Genomic DNA, 17198 nt, shown 5'->3' on the forward strand with positions numbered 1-17198 from the left:
GCTTCTTTCTTCTTGTTGCATGGCATATTTTCTATCTCTGTTCCATTGGTTTTACTACATACTAGTGCAATACTATCTCAAACTTACCTACACTTCAGTTGACACATTATATCCACTAAATATGTGTTCTACTATGTTAAGCTTGCTGCATAACGTTGTAGCGAAGTTAAAACTTAAAACAAACATATACAATTCTTTATAAGAGGAGGATGGCCCCTCCCCTCGTTTCAACCTCTTGTCAGTTACAGGAAGCTTTGGGAAGGGTTTTCCTGAAAGTATCTTAGCATACAGCCAAAAGTGTGGGTCAGTAATAAACATTTTCTATCTTATAACGCGTTCGTTGCATTTTGTAGCAACATATTTATAAAGTTTGTTATACTGGAGCTATACATATTTATAAAGTAAGTTTATTATACACATTTATACATGTTTGGAATACTGAAGGGTCCTCCACCGCATTGATTGAAGTCATAATTGTCCCCTCAGAAAGAGATAAAATAGGCGGTGGTTATAAAGGGGGCAAAAGAAAAAGCTTTGAAAAAATACCCGCTATAATCAAGGGACCGGAGGATATTTTTGCTATTCGAGGAAGTGAAGTTCATCTAGAAACATTATTTGTTGGCAAACCTGAACCAAGTGTTGTGTGGTTAAACGGGGTATGTTTGTTGTTTCTTCTTGTTACATGGCATATTTTCTCTCTCTGTTCCATTGGTTTTACTCTATACTAGTGCAATACCACCTCAAGCTTACCTACACTTCAGTTGACACATTATATCCACTAAATATGTATTATACTATCGTGCGTTAAGCTTACTGCATAACGTTGCAGCGAAGTTAAAACTTAAAATAAAAATGTACGATTCTTTATAAGAGGAAGATAGCCCCTCTCCTCCTTCCAACCTCCTGTCAATTACAGCAAGCTTTGGGAAAGGTTTTCCTGATAGTATCTTAGCATGCAACAAAAAGTGTCATTTACTAATTTTGTGAATAAATTTATACAAATAAAAGAGAAGAACAATAATGAACTTGTCCCTGCAGACTTAAATCACTGTTGTGATTAGGTTGGAACTTGCTTTTTCGGAGTACAGATTCTTTTTGAGCATTTTTTAATTCAGATGGGAAACCCATGATATAATAGGATTTTATTAAGTGAGTAAACCAATACATGGTATTTCACAAACTATAGAAAAATACTAAATACAAAAATCGTCTAAAAAAGAAAAAAATTACTAAAGGAAACTACTACAATACATAGGAAAAATACACGCTAATACCAACTATATATCATAAGTCCAACGACTGACCGTGGCCTACTTCCATGGGCAAGGGGAACCCATGCAAAATCAAAGAGAATACATGATATGTCGCCCAATCTGTAAATTAGAAACACCCTCTATTTGATAATAAAGGAGGAAAAGGTAAATGAGATGATATTCACTTGTTGTTTCTTTTATTTTTTCAGAATGAAGTATTGGAAACGTCAGAGAGAATCTCAACTTCAGTGAAAGACGGTTTTGCAACTCTGCATTTGCGCGATGTCAATGATGATGATTGTGGAAAGTACATTATCGTTGTCGCGAACAGTCATGGATCAGACTGTCATTTTGCTTCAGTTAATATTCAAGGTAGTAAACTATATATGTTATAATATGCCTATCGTGACTTCTTTTAACTTCATGGAACTATTCCTATGCTTAGTTGTTAAAATTGCAAGTTCTTCTTCTTTCTAATTAGGTGTCTATTGCTCGTGACAGTACATATAATTAATACCTTCAAGTTACAAAAGCTTTGCATGCTCTCTAACTTTATTCCTACTTATTGAGTCACTATTAATTTTTACTGCTGAAGCCAGGAATGCACTATAATTACCATCAAACGGGATTTCGTTAATATATTTTGGGGTTATTGATGCTACTAGCAAGGATGGAATTTAACTTTGTCATTACTCAGTCTTGGGCTTGGTATTTTTATTTATGTTTGTGTGAACAAATTGTTGAGGTTTGCTGTTCAGAAAAAGAGTGGTAGGAACGTTCTGGAAAATTCTGGAAATAGTATCTAGTGCATTGATGTACAAATCATCTAATGCATTGACACAAAAAAAATTATTAAAGCTTAAAATCTGGAAAAACTTCAATAATGAAAAAATAGTATGATCCACGGTCGATGCCCTTCCCTCTGCCAGTAATAAATCTTTCGCACTGGGCCTGAAATATAGAGATTCTAGAGACCAATTCATCCTTGCTAATTTATTTTATCGGCTTTGACTTTTGTTGCAGCTTTTCTTCGTTTTGTTTCGTTTTATGATTCTTATCATTTTACATGTTCGTGTGTATTTAATATTAATACGTAATTGCTCCTTAATATATTTACTTTAGATTTGGCGAGTGTTTAAACTATGTTTAATTTAAATTCAGTTTATATTTAAACTACCGTCAGCCTAGATTCTCAACCAAGGTTCTATGAGTTTCACCCTGGTTATCTATTCTTTCGCCCTTTTTAAAGTTTACGAAAAAATATATCTAACTTTATTGTTCTAATACGCAATGATTAGTTCAAATTAAAGCGAAAGAGGCGGTAGGATAATCCTCAAATCAAGTAAAAATTTGGCCAATCAACGGGTAAACATAGTTGCACTGCTAAAAAAGAAAGAAACGTCACTGATTTCAGTATAACACATAAGAGAAAAAATGAAGATAAAAAGGAGAGATGGTGGTGAAAACCAGAACAAGAAAAACGTGCAAAATTCCTCGTGGAAGTTCTCCCAGAATAATGCCTTTTCCAGTATTCTAGTTAATGCAAGGGCAAACTCAGATTTTTTTTAGGGGGGGAGGGCGCAAAATAGGTTGATCCGATAAACTTGCGTAAGGAGCAAGTAAAATTAACGCAAACTTGCGTTAATTAAGTAAATTACACTACTTTATACTAAGTTAGGGGGGCGCCCTCCTGGATCCGCCACAGAGTTAATACTAATTGGCTACCCCAGTCTTTGTATTTAAAACAAATAGCTCTTTTGGTCCCAGGTGGATAACACTGCGATGGGGTTAACGCAGCAGTGATATTAATTCTTCTAATAAGACCTTGTTTCTTGTACTAAAGACAACAGTCCAGGAATATACTTTTTCTAGTGCTGAAACAAGAGAGGAAAGATAAATTAAAACTTGGTGTTTATTATGTGACAATAACTCCGGATTCAGAAGAAACTTTATAGAGAAATAACAACTCCCATTTCTCTGAAAATGGCAGTTTTAGACGCGGGCGAAGAAAATAGTTTTGAAATGAATTTTCAGCCTTGCTCTCATGAGAAAATGCGCAATATTGATAGCATTGTCAAGCCAAATAATGCAGGAATCGATAGGATGGGCCCAGTAATGGCACTGACAAAAGGGGGCCACCGCAAAACGTATTGAGGGGCTTATAAAAATAGTTTGATGCAGCTAAGTAGAAAAAATTCTTTACAAATATTACTAACCTATATAAAAATAATTGTTTATCTAAAAATAAATTTCTATTCTATATATGAAAATACACGAACATTATATAGGTATATAGATATTATATATCTGTATATAAAAATATATGAAAAATATTGAGGAAGGGTGAGAATTACTGAAGTTCCCAAGTATAGTCCTTTTTTTTTCTTTTGTTTTTTTAACTAAAAACTTTTTAACTATTTCGGTGATATTAGCTTTCAGTGTCTCTTAATATTCAGTGACTGACAGTGCGAAGTATCTCAATCGAGTTTGGGTCATGGTATCAAACAGTTCGTGGTAGCGAACTGTAAGTAAGGAGCGACCCAGCTAGTAACTGAAACTCTAAAAAACGGAATTTCAATATAAATAGATATATATATATATATATATATATATATATATATATATATATATATATATATATATATATATATATATATAAATGAATTTTTATGCTGATTTCAAATATATAAGTTTTATTAAGTTTCGTATTACCCGTCAAAAGTTTCAAGCCTGAGAACATTTGTCTTATTTTTGAAAAAAAGGGGGTAACACTCCCTAAAAGCTAAAGCATCTTAATGAAAATCGCCCCATCAGATTCAGCATATCAGAGAACCCTACTGAATAGGTTTCAAGCTCCTATCTGCAAAAATGTGGAATTTTGTATATTTTGCCAGAAGAAAGATCAGGGAAGCGTGTTTATTTGTTTCATTTTTTTGCCCAAGGGTGATTGCATCAACACAGTGCTCCTAGAATAACGGGAGAGCGCTCATTTGAACGAAAATTAAAAGTTCTAGCGCCCTTTTTAAGTGAACAAAAAAGTTGGAGTGCAACAAGGCCCCCTCCTATGCCCCTTTTTTTTTATCAAAATCATTCGATCAAAATTTTGACTTAGCCATTTGGTTCAAAATAGTTGAAAGGCTGAATAACTATGCCTTTCGAGATATCATGACCCCCCCCCCCACATACACACACAGCGCCTGGAGAAAGGTCTTTAAGTTGCAACATTTGCCCAATGTTTACGTATGGTATTTGTTATAGGGAAGTATACATAGCCTACATTTTTTCGAGTGGGAGGGGCGAATTTTCCGCCGGTGGGATTTTTTACGGGGATAATTTTGCATGGGGAGGGAAGTTTCCAGGCGGAGATTTTTTCAGGGAAAATTCTACACTGGGGGAATTAGCCAGGAGACTTATTCGAAATACGTATTATGTCTTGCTTTCTCTTTGCCGAATCATTTTTACGCCTGGAGATGTTAAGGTTATTGCCCGGGGTAAATTTTTACCAGGATTGAATTGTCTAGAGAATATATCCGTGGGGAGGAGGGATTTTTCCATGGAGGTGTAGCCAGATTTCCTGGCATTCAACTGAAAGTAAGGAGGAACATTAAACCTTAAAACGAACAGAAATTACTACGTATATGGGGGGGGGGGGGGAAGGGTGTGATCTTCCTCAACACCCCGCTCTTTACGCTAAAGTTTGAATTCTGTCCCAGTTTCTTAAGAACGACTCCTGAAAGGTCGACTCCTGAAAATGTTCGTTTAATCAGAACAATAAGAAGCTTTTTTTAAAAGTACAAAAATTTTAGCGTAAAGAGTGAGGTGTTGAGGAAGAGCAACACCCCTCATAATACGTAATAATTTCTTTTCGTTTTAAATTTTAATGTTGCTCCTTACTTTCATTTGAAAAAAAACTTGTTTTTTATTTAAGTCTGAAATTGGGCTTCATTGATTTAAGTTTGGGAAAGCTTCTTTCCAATGTAACCGTTTTGACCGGTATCGTCAAATAAAGCTGCAAAGATGTAGTAAAATTTGGAAGGTTACTGATAAAACAGCTGTTTTCTTCAACCAGCAGGTTCATTATTTCTCGAATGCCTTTTTTGTGCACATTTTCTTTGGCCATCAGTGTTTTGAAGGACAGTATTTTTCTCTTTTATTGTCTATTGAGGAAAGTTTACTAAATTCTAAGGGATCAGGAATGAAAACATACCGTTAATTCAACGCATTCTTTCGAATCTCATTTGTAGCTGAGCTATCCCAGTTTCTAATACGGAGCCCAGAGTTCGAACTCAGCTGCAGCAATACGCTGCAGGGCCAACACAAGGACCTCAGAAGTCAAAAAGCGTCGTTAGTCTCCAATACAGATAGAGCTGTTCCTTGTGTAGGTGACTGGAGAAAATTAGTTACAGCGCCCCCTCTCGACTCAAAGATAAGCAAAAAAGCCAAATCATAGTGAAAAATATGGTCAAAGTGGGCAACCCCCCAGCCGTGGCATCCCCAGCCACGGCACCAGGGCTACATTGAAAACTTTGAATTAAAACGTTTTCAATGGGCCGTCAATTCTATAAGTTAACTGATAACTCATAAAAGAAGCGTTTGACAGCTCGCTTACGCTTATTTTGTATAATACAAATTATGTCCCATGATTAAGCCAAATGTTTAGTATCAGCAAGAAAGACGGTAAAGTTCTCTCTTAAAAATTTTAACTCGTCGAAAGTGCGGCTTAGAAACTAGGATGCTCTGCCTAGGTTAACTTTTGGCCTCTGTAGTACTTTTAGAATTATATTTACATACACTAATATCTCAGTTTCAAGTGAGAGCACAAGAATTAATTCGAAATTCTACGGGTTGTTTGTAATTATTAATGCTATCTGTGTCACGGTTTTTTTTAAGCTGTATAATAACCTCTGTCTAACACTTCATAACATTTTGAAAGCTATTTCTTCAACGACAGTGTAAAGCTCTTGTCATCTAGGTAAGCTTGTGCTGAAAATTTTGAACTCTGTCGTAAAAATGTCTTATTTCAGAAATATTTGATTCTGTATCATTGACCACCAAGTTTTGGTTATGTTGTTTACAGTATACGTAGTCCACTTTCGGTATATATTTAATTCTTTCCTTTAGCCCAGAGTATTTCCCCCTCATTGCTGCTGCACCGTCATTGGCGGTGACCATGAAACAACAATGAATTCAAAGCTATTGCTTGAATAAAAATCCACAATCCGTATGAGTGTGTCTTTCTATTTTTTCCACTCATCTGAAATTTGATCAGCTACCGTTTTGCTCTTTTTCCAAGTTGCATACAGGAAACAAGACTGTAAATGAATGTTGCTACTTGCATGAACTGGAATTTTTTACTGAGACCCTTCCAGTCTCTAATATTACCTTCACATCAGCTTTGCTAATCAGCACTTTGGCTAAAAAGCCAAAATGGTAAACAATAGAGATCCGATCTAGATTGTGAGATCAACAAAGCCAAAACTTGCTCGTAATTTGGCCTGCTGCAGTTTTGAAAGAATAGTACGCTGTACTGAAAGACCGCTTTTGAACGAAATCCTTCAAGAAAGGTCCATTTGAATGACAAGGATCACTTAACGTTAATAACTTTTTCACCTCGTTTGTCGTTACAGCTAGATTTTTCAATATTGCATTTGGTGTCTGAAAATGCTGGTGATCGGGATCGGAATTAGCTAAGGTAATTTAATTTTCAGGATTATTTAAAACTTCAGCTGGTTCAGACTAGGCTGAATTTTTTAGTCGGTAATGTGGCCCGGGTTTGGGCTATTTAACTTCATGTTTCGATGATTTGAAAAAAAAAACTTATCGAGCTTTGAACCTTTACTTTTAGACTCTTCTCGCGGTTTTTGTATTTTCCTTTTATTAGCACCACTTAAATCTTCACGTTTACTTTCAATTTTATAAATCCTCTGAGAGAATCTATGCAGATTTCATGCGAGTTTCATAGAATTTTATGCCTTAACCAAACCTGGATAGGACTTAAAAGTTTGTGTTCATGGTCGTGCCTTTGGTTCTTCAACAACAATCAATATTTTTGGGAAAGTGCGGGTGGGATCCCAAATTCAAGTCATTTAGACAACTCCCAGAATCGATGGTTAGATCTTGACCGGATTTTGTAGGAAGTAAGAGCTAGTGTCCTAGGTATGTCTTCTTGGAGTTCAGTTACGATATAACCTTTTTCAGAAAACGAATGACGAGGGATCCTAAATCCAAGTCATCAGGGTATCTAACAGAAGGCACTGTCGGATTTCAACCAAGCTTTGTTGGAAGTATGATTAAGTGTTTTGGGGCTGTGAAGGTCACCCTAACTCATGTCACTAGCAGATCTCTTAAGAATACATTATTGTATGTTAACCAAACTTAGTGGGAAGTAGAGACGATTATTTTTTGTGTGTCTTCATAATGTTGTACTTGAACCAATCTATAGGGAGATCTCCCCTAAATTGTTGTCGATAGGGCAATTACCTGAAAGGGTTGTCGGATCTTAACGAGACAGGTAGGCAAGTAAAAGCTGTTTTACTAGTTATACTTTTTGATGATCTTGATCGAAACGGTCTTTTTCAGGGGATGGGGGATCGGAGTGACTCTCTAAATTCTTGTCACCAGATTATATAGGAGAAAGGTGAACCTTGCCAAACCTCAACGGCTGTTAGAGCAAGTGTTCTTTTTTGTGCCTAATGGCGTTCCTTATCCATGCCGACACATCGGAGCAGAAGCAAGGAGTCTGTAAGTTATTGCCATTACGGAGTCTACTTGTTGAATCTCAGCCGAATTGGTTGGAAGTAAGAGTAAGGGCTCTAATTATGTTTTCCGGGCATTGTACCCAATAAAGTGTATGCAGGGGAGATTTTCCCAAATTTTTTCATCAGGACATTAACCAGATGGGGTTCTGAAAAAAGATCTGAAAATATCTTGGTTGGAAGAAAGAGCTAATGTAATTGAGCTTTAATAGACATCTGAGCCGAGTTTGATTTACAAGGCAGGGAAAAGGAACGGGCCCGTAAATTCTCGTCATTAGGGCTTACTTGACTTACTTACTTGACTTAGGTCTCCTGTCGGGTGCTACTTGACTTAGAGAGTGACTTCTGCCTCCTCCATCCACTTCGGTCCATTTCAAGGGTTTTTGCTTCACTTGGTCTGATATTTGCTATCGCTAGGAACTCGGATACGCTGTCGGACCATCGCTTCTTTGGTCGGCCGCGAGGTCGCTTCCGACCGGCTTTGACAGGTTCAAAGTCAATAATCATCTTTGCAGGTAAGTGCGGGGCAATCGAGGTAGATGTAAACCACCGTAATTTACGCTCGGCTGCTTGGATAGAAAAACGGGACTGCTTGGTGAGATGCAGCAGCTTCTTGTTACTCACGAAGTCGGTCCACCATAGAACTTCTATCCTTTTCAGACTCTTCGACTGGAATCTGTCGATAACCATTAGGGTTGTGGCTGATACTTGCCAAGTCTCAGCTCCACAAAACATCACAGAACCAACGAGGGTGTTGAAAAATCGAAGTTTGGTTGAACGACTGATATTTGGTTTTCGCCAAAGGTGACGGTTCAACCTGCCAATGGCAGAAGACGCCTTGGATAGTCTTGCTTGCAGCTCGGGGAGAAGGGAGTCATCTGAAGATATCGTGGATCCCAGGCTCGTAAAATTTCCGACAATTTCTATGCTATTTGTTTTGTTTATCTGCAGTCCCACAATTGCGGCCTCTTCTCGTAAGATTTGAAGCGCTTCCAGCAACTGATCCAAGGAGTCCGCTAGGATGGCCAGGTCGTCAGCAAAATCAGCATCTGAGATGACGCGATCTCCAAACTTGAGTCCAAAGTTGAGACGGGAAGTCGTCTTTGTCATAACGTTGTCTATGATGACATTGAAGACCTCTGGGGCCACTGCACATCCTTGACGCACCCCTGTCGTGATTCGGAGGAATGGGCTGTGCCGGCCATTGACTTGAACACATCTCTCTGTGTCATGGTGTAAAGCTTTGAATAGTCTGTAGTATTTCTGGGGAGGCCAGTCGATGCTAAAATCTTCTTTGGAAGATGTACCTCTCGGTCCACTGAGTCAAACGCAGCATGGAAGTCAACAAAGGCAAAAAAATCCTTCTGGTGGAACTCCGTGACTTTTTCTATTAAATGTCTATTCGTGAAAATCTGCTCGATGGTGGAACGGTCCGATATAAAAGCAGCTTGTTCAAGTCGCCGAATCCCATGGATTATATTCCGACAACGATCCAGCAGGACCATTGAGAAAAGCTTTCCTGGGACTTACAGCAGAGTTATTCCACGGTAGTTTTAACAGTCTTTTCTAGAGCCTTTCCTTTTCCATAAGGGGTTATTCCAGAGTTATTTTCCATAATGCTGACACCTTTCCGCCAATCTTTAGGAATTATCTCAGTTTGCCAAATTGTGGAGAACTTGCAAACACCAACCCAGACATGCAAACAAATAAAATCAGACACACAAATAGGCACTTTAGACATTCAAACCAACAAAGACAAATACTTGGACTTGCAAACACCAACCCAGACATACAAACACATAGAATCAGACACACAGACAGAGAAAGACAGACACTTTAGACATTCAAAACAACAAAGACAAATTCATGGACTTGCAAACATCAACCCAGACATGCAAACAAATAGAATCAGACAAACAAACAGAGAAAGACAGACAATTTAGACATTCAAACCGACAAAGACAGATACTTAGACTTGCAAACACCAACCCAGACATGCAAACAAATAGAGTCAGACACATAAACAGATCATGACATGCACTTTGGATATACTAACAAAAACCGACAAATTGTAGGACAATCACACCCCAGCCTAGACAAGTATACAAATGATAACAGACACACAACCAGCGAAAGACAGACACGTCAGACATTCAATCCACCGAAGACGAAATCATGGGCTAGCAAACACTAAACTGGGCCTGCAAACAAATAGAATCAAAGACACAAACCCGGCCAGGCCGACGCTTTAGACATACAGACCATCAATGACAGATTCTTGGACTTTTAAACACCAACCCAGACATGCAAACAAATAGAATCAGACACACAAACAGAGAAAGACAGAAACTTTAGACATTCAAACCAACAAAGACAAATTCTTGGACTTGCAAACACCAACCCAGAAATGCAAACAAATAGAATCAGACACCCAAACAGAGAAAAACAGACACTTTAGACATTCAAACCAACAAAGACAAATTCTTGGACCTGCAAACACCAACCCAGACATGCAAACAAATAGAATTAAACACACAAACAGAGAAAGACAGACACTTTAGACTTTCAAACCAACAAAGAGAAATTCTTGAACTTGCGAACACCAGCCCAGACATGTAAACAAATAGAATCAGACAAATAAACAGAGAAAGACAGACACTTTAGACATTCAAACCAACAAAGACAAATTCTTGGACTTGCAAGCACCAATCCAGACATGCAAACAGATAGAATCAGACACAAAAACAGAGAAAGACATAAACTTTAGGCATTAAGACCAACAAAAACAAATACTTGTACTTGGAAACATCAACCCAGACATGCAAACAAATAGAATCAGACACACAAGCAGAAAGAGAAATAAAGTTTAGACATTCAAACCAACAAAGACAAATACTTGGACTTGCAAACACCAACCCAGACATGCAAACAAATAAAATCAGACACACAAACAGAGAAAGACAGACACTTTAGACATTCAAACCAACAAACACAAATATCTGGACTTGCAAAAACTAACCCAGACATGCAAACAAATAGAATCAGACACACAAACAGAGAAAGACATACACTTTAGACATTCAAACCACCAAAGACAAATTCTTGGACTTGCAAACACCAACCCAGACATGCAAACAAGTAGAATCAGACACGCAAACAGAGAAACTAAAGTGTCTAAAGTGTCTGTTTTTTTCTGTTTGTGTGTCTGATTCTATTTGTTTGCATGTCTGGGTTGGTGTTTGCAAGTCCAGATATTTGTCTTTGTTGGTTTGAATGTCTAAAGTGTCTGTCTTTCTCTGTTTGTGTGTCTGATTTTATTTGTTTGCGTGTCTGGGTTGGCGTTTGCAAGTCCAAGTATTTGTCTTTGTTGGTTTGAATGTCTAAAGTGTCTGTCTTTCTCTGTTTGTGTGTCTGATTCTATCTGTTTGCATGACTGGGTTGGTGTTTGCAAGTCCAAGTATTTGTCTTTTGTTGTTTGAATGTCTAAAATGTCTGTCTTTCTCTGTTTTTGTGTCTGATTCTATTTGTTTGCATGTCTGGGTTGGTGTTTTCAAGTCCAAGTATTTGTCTTTATTTGTTTGAATGTCTAAAGTGTCTGTCTTTCTCTGTTTGTGTGTCTGATTCTATTTGTTTGTATGTGTGGGTTTGTTTTTGCAATTGCAAGAACTTTTCTTTTCTGATTTGAATGTATGAATGGTATATCAGTTTTTGCTTGTGTGTTTGAATCTATTTGTTTTCATGTCTTAGTTAATTTTTGCAAGTTCAAGTATCTGTCTTTGTTAGTTTGAATTTCTAAAGTATATGTATTTTTCTGTTTGTGTTTGATTCTATTTCTTTGCATGTCTGGGTTGGTGTTGTCAGGTCCAAGAATTTGTCTTTGTTGGTTTGAATGTCTAAAGTGTCTGTTTTTGTCTGTTTGGATGTCTGATTCTATTTGTGTGCATGTCTGGGTTGGTGTTTGCAAGTCCAAGAATTTGTCTTTGTTGGTTTGAATGTCTAAAGTGTGTGTCTTTCTCTGTTTTTGTGTCTTATTATCGTCTAGTTTTTGTGTGTGGTGGTGTATTATATTACAACTAATTTTGAGCTGTGTCTATAATATCTACACTTTTTGTGATTATCTCTTGGTCTTTTTGAGTATCTGTGTTTTAACGTCAGTGTTGGCGTTTCCATGTCCAAGTATTTGTCATTATTGTTTTGAATGTCTAAAGTGTCTGTCTTTCTCCGTTTTTGTGTCTGAATATATTTGTTTGCATGTCTGGGTTGGTGTTTGCAAGTCCAAGTATTTGTCTTTGTTGGTTTGTAATTTCTAAAGTGTCTTTCTTTCTCTGTTTGTGTGTCTGATTCTATTTGTTTGCATGTCTGGGTTGGTGTTTGCAAGTCCAAGTATTTGTCTTTGTTGGTTTGAATGTCTAAAGTGTCTGTCTTTCTCTGCTTGTGTGTCTGATTCTACTTGTTGGCATATCTAGGTTTATTTTTACATTCCAGAGTAATAGTCTGTGTTGGTTTGATCGCCTACTGTTCCTGCCGGTTTCGGTTTGTATGTTTTTTTCTATTTATTTGCAGTTGGGGGTTGGTGAATGCAAGTACAGTAATATGTCTTTTTTGGTTGGAATGTCTAAGTAGTTTGTCTTTTTCTGTGTGCGCTTATAATTCTATTTGTTTTCATGTCTGAGTTGATGTTTTCATGTCTAAGTATTTGTCTTTGGTGGTTTTATTGTCTATAGTGCGGGTCCTTCTTGGCTTGTGTGCTTGATTAGGAGTTTAGTGTTGACAAGATAAATATATTCAATTAAGTGATATGTTTAGCGTACGATTTAAAGTCCATATTTTCAGTCTTTCTGTGTATGGGAGTCTTTTTAAATTTTTTTGAAGGACAGGATTGATTTCTGCAGGTCCAAGTATATTTGTTTGTTGTTTTGAATGTCTAAAGTGTCTGTGTTTCTCTGTTTGGGTGTCTGATTCTATTTGTTTGCATGTCCGGGTTGGTGTTTGCAAGTCCAAGAATATGTATTTGTTGGTTTGAATGCATAAAGTGTCTGTCTTTCTCTGTTTGTGTGTTTGATTCTCCTTGTTTACATTTGTTGGTTGGTGTTGGAAAGACCAAGTATTTGTCGTTATTGCCTTGAATGCCTAAACTGTCTGTGTTTCTCTGTTTGTGTGTATGATTCTACTTGTTTGCGTGTCTTAGTTGGTGTTGGAAAGTCCTAAAATTTGTCTATGTTGTTTTAAATGTCTAAAGTGTCTGTCTGTCTCGGTTTGTGTGTTTGATTCTATTTGTTTCTATGTCAGGCTTGGTTTCTGCAAGTCCAAGTATTTGTCTTTGTTGGTTTGAATGTCTAAAGTGTCTGTCTTTCTCTGTTTGTGAGTCTGATTCTATCTGTTTGCATGTCTAGATTGGTTTTTGCAAGTCCAAGAATTTTTCTTGGTTGGTTTGAATGTCTAAAGTGTCTGTCTTTTTCTGTTTGTGTGTCTGACTCTTTGTGTTTGGATGTCTGGGTTGGTGTTTGCAAGTCCAAGTATTTGTCTTTGTTGGTTTGAATTTCTAAAGTCTCTGTTTGTGTGTCTGATTCTATTTGTTTGCATGTCTGGGTTGGTGTTTACAAGTCCAAGTATTTGTTCTTGTTGGTTTTAATGTCTAAAGTGTCTGTCTTTCTCTGTTTGTGTGATTGATTCTATTTGTTTGCATATCCGGGTTGGTGTTTGCAAGTCCAAGAATTTGTCTTCGTTGGTTTGAATGTCAAAAGTGTCTCTTATTCTCTGTTTGTGTGTCTGATTCTATTTGTTTGCATGTCTGGGTTGGTGTTTGCAACTCCAAGTATTTGTCTTTGTTAGAATGTCTAACACACAAACAGAGAAACACAGACACTTTAGAAATTCAAATCAACAAAGACAAATTCTTGGACTTGCAAACACCAACCCAGACATGCAAACAAATAGAATCAGACACACAAACAGAGAAAGACAGACACTTTAGACATTCAAACCAACAAAGACAAATACTTGGACTTGCAAACACTAATCCAGACATAAAAACAAATGGAAACAAACACACAAACAGAGAAAGACAGGCACTTTAGACATTCAAACCAACAAAGACAAATTCTTGGAATTGCAAACACCAACCCAGACATGCAAACAAATAGAATCAGACACACAAACAGAGAAGGACAGTCACTTTAGACATTCAAACTAACATAGACAAATTCTTCGACTTGCAAAGACCATCCCAGACATGCCACGATATAGAATGAGACGCACAAACAGAAAAAGACAGACACTTTAGACGTTCAAATCAACAATGACAAATTCTTGGACATGCAGACACCAACCCAGACATACAAACAAATAGGATCAGACACACAAACAGAGAAAGACAGACACTTTAGACATTCAAACCAACAAAGACAAATTCTTGGACTTGCAAACACCAATCCAGACATACAAACAAATGGAATCAAACACACAAAAAGAGAAAGAAATACACTTTAGAGGTTCAAACCAAAAAAGAAAAATACTTAGACTTGAAAACATAAGCCCTGAAATTAAAACAAAAAGAATTAAACACACAAACAATTCAAGACGGACAATTTATACGATCAAATCAACAAAGACATATTCTTGGGCATGAAAAAACTAACACAGGCGTAAAAACAAATTTACTCAGACATACGAACTGAGAAAGACAGACACTTTAGACATTCAAACCAACAAAGACAAGTTCTTGGATTTTCAAACACAAACCCAGACATAAAAACAAATAGAATCAGACACACAAACAGAGAAAGACAGGCACTTTAGACATTCAAACCAACAAAGTCAGATACTTGGACTTGTAAACACCAACCCAGACATGCAAACAAATAGATTCAGACACATAAACAGAGAAAGACAGACACTTTAGACATTCAAACCAACAGAGACAAATTCTTGGACTTTCAAACACCAGCCCCTACATGTAAACAAACAGATTCAGACTTACAAACAGAGAAATACAGGCACTTTAGACATTCAAACCAATACTGACAAATTCTTTAACTTGCAAAGACCAACCCAGACATGCAAACAAATAGATTCAGACATGCAAACAGAGAAAGACAGGCACTTTAGACATTCAAACCAACAAAGGCAAATTCTTGGACTTGAAAAAACCAACTCAGACATGCAAACAAATAGATTTATACATGTAAACAGAGAAAGACAGACACTTTAGACATACAAACCAACAATGGCAAACACTTGGACTTGCAAACACCAACCAGGACATACAAACAAATTGATTCAAAAAAGTAAAAAAAATGTTGGGGCCTGGGGGCCTTTGGGGCCCGGGGGCCTTTTGGGGGCCCGGAGGGCCTTTGGGTGCCCGGGGGCCTTTTGGGGGCCCGGAGGGCCTTTGGGGGCCCGGGTGCCTTTGGGGTTGGAGTAGGGGGGCCCTTTGGGTTGGGGCAGGGGACCTCTTAACACTGTTCAAATGGAACTTGTGTATTATAATGACCACAGAGTTTCACCCCTTTTGATCTTCTAAATCATCTTATAAAATGTCTCAAACTGTTTCGCCCAAATCATCTTCTAAAATGACTCAAACTGTTTCGCCTAAATCATCTTCTAAAATGTCTCAAACGGTTTCGCCTAAATAATCCCTATACGTAATTTCTGCGTGTTCCTTTTGTTTTGGCATCCCTGCACTGTCATATTTGAAATTCCCAGGAAAAAGTTCCCGCGTTAATCTCTTCATCTCTAATGTGTTCTTGGTTACTCTATTAAGGCTTCGATAGAATATTAATTTATCGCTAATTTATCACTCTGACCTAAAGATCGGAGAAGCCATATTTAAAAAATAGAATATTAATTTATCTCTGTCACTAAAGACCAAAGAAGCCATATTTAAAAATGGAATTTCTATCTCTTTAGAGTCCCACATAATTCCTAGGAAACAAGTGATGTCATTTCTAATTCCGTTAGTGGATCAATAATTCCCCTTCGTTTATGTAAATCAATTTCCTAGAAATCCTCTCCCCTTCTTTTATGTAAATCAAGTTCTCAGAAATCCACTTCCCCTTCGAGTCGATCAATAATCCTTGTCAGGTTAATACGCATGTGCAAACTTCGCCCCGGAGTCATTACATCTACAAACAACAAATAAATTGACCTTGAAAAGGGGGGCATTGACCCCATTAGACTCGATCAATAATCCTTGAATAAATTATAACCTGTCAGCGTTAGACTCAATTGTAGATGGCAGCAGTGGTGTGGGTCACGAGTCGTTATGGCCTCCCTACTAGCGATAATCTCCAGCGTTTAGACTTGATGATGTAGTCGATCATCTTCTTTTTGCAACCGTCGTTACTATACCACGTGTACTGGTGGATGGTTTTGCGTTGAAAGTAAGTGTTTGCGATGACTAGGTCATGGGATCGGCATAGTTCAAGTAGGCGAAGGCCATTGTTGTTAAGTGGGTCGGGAGAAACAGGGCCAATTCAGCCACGCCAAACGTTTGTATCATCACGCGCTGTTGCATTGAAGTCATAAGAAGTACTGTTATATCGTGGAAGGAAACTGTCTTGAGACATCTGGTCAGAGCAGAGTAGAACTCCTCCTTGATTGTGTTGTCAGAATCGTTGGTCGGGGCAGAGCATACGACAATAGTCATTTTGCCGTGTTTTTGTCCAAAGCGGGGCTTCATTAGTCTGTCTAACATGGCTTCATGCAAGAGTAATGCTTTTCTTGCGAGACTATTTAGCCAACACCATTCCTTCTCGTGCTCCCTCCAGACCAGAGCAACGAGTGATTGTTGTCTATTTTCTCTTCTCCGCTTCCGGTAAGACGGTTTTCTGTGAGTCCAGCAATCGTCACTTTATTCTTATGGAGCTGTACAGAGAGTAGGTTCTGTGATGCAGGTGCATTGAGAGTCAAAACATTCTAGATGGCTATCTGAATCCCCCTTTGATCCAGGAGATTTAGTCTGTCAGGCTCTCTGACCTCTTCATATTTATTGTTTAAAAATATAATATATTTAAAGTTCGCCTCTTAAACGACACAGCGGCGGTGTTTAAATCCTTAAGAATTGATACTATTTGTTGCTGAGGTGGTTAGGTGAGAATACAAGTAAGCTATAATCATCGGGTTCCATCTTCAAATATATATATATCAAGTAATTTACTAGGAGAAATTTTACTATTTACTACGGCAACTA

At 37.6% G+C, this 17198-nt stretch overlaps 1 protein-coding gene across 5 annotated transcripts in view; it reads left to right on the top strand.

The window, feature by feature from the left end:
• The window catches only part of LOC148946069 (myosin light chain kinase, smooth muscle-like), a 289632-nt gene that overhangs the window by 198336 nt on the left and 74098 nt on the right, over nt 1-17198 (top strand). For all 5 annotated transcript variants that reach the window (XM_089098047.1, XM_089098049.1, XM_089098051.1 and 2 more), the window contains one exon: nt 1463-1625. In XM_089098047.1, the coding sequence (XP_088954173.1) occupies nt 1463-1625 (163 nt within the window). The remainder of the gene's footprint in view (nt 1-1462; nt 1626-17198) is intronic.

The sequence above is a fragment of the Artemia sp. Qi Xiang Cuo genome, chromosome 12 (genome assembly GCF_049724085.1).
Source record: "Artemia sp. Qi Xiang Cuo chromosome 12, ASM4972408v1, whole genome shotgun sequence".
In the NCBI taxonomy this organism is placed as follows: Eukaryota; Metazoa; Arthropoda; class Branchiopoda; order Anostraca; family Artemiidae; genus Artemia; species Artemia sp. Qi Xiang Cuo.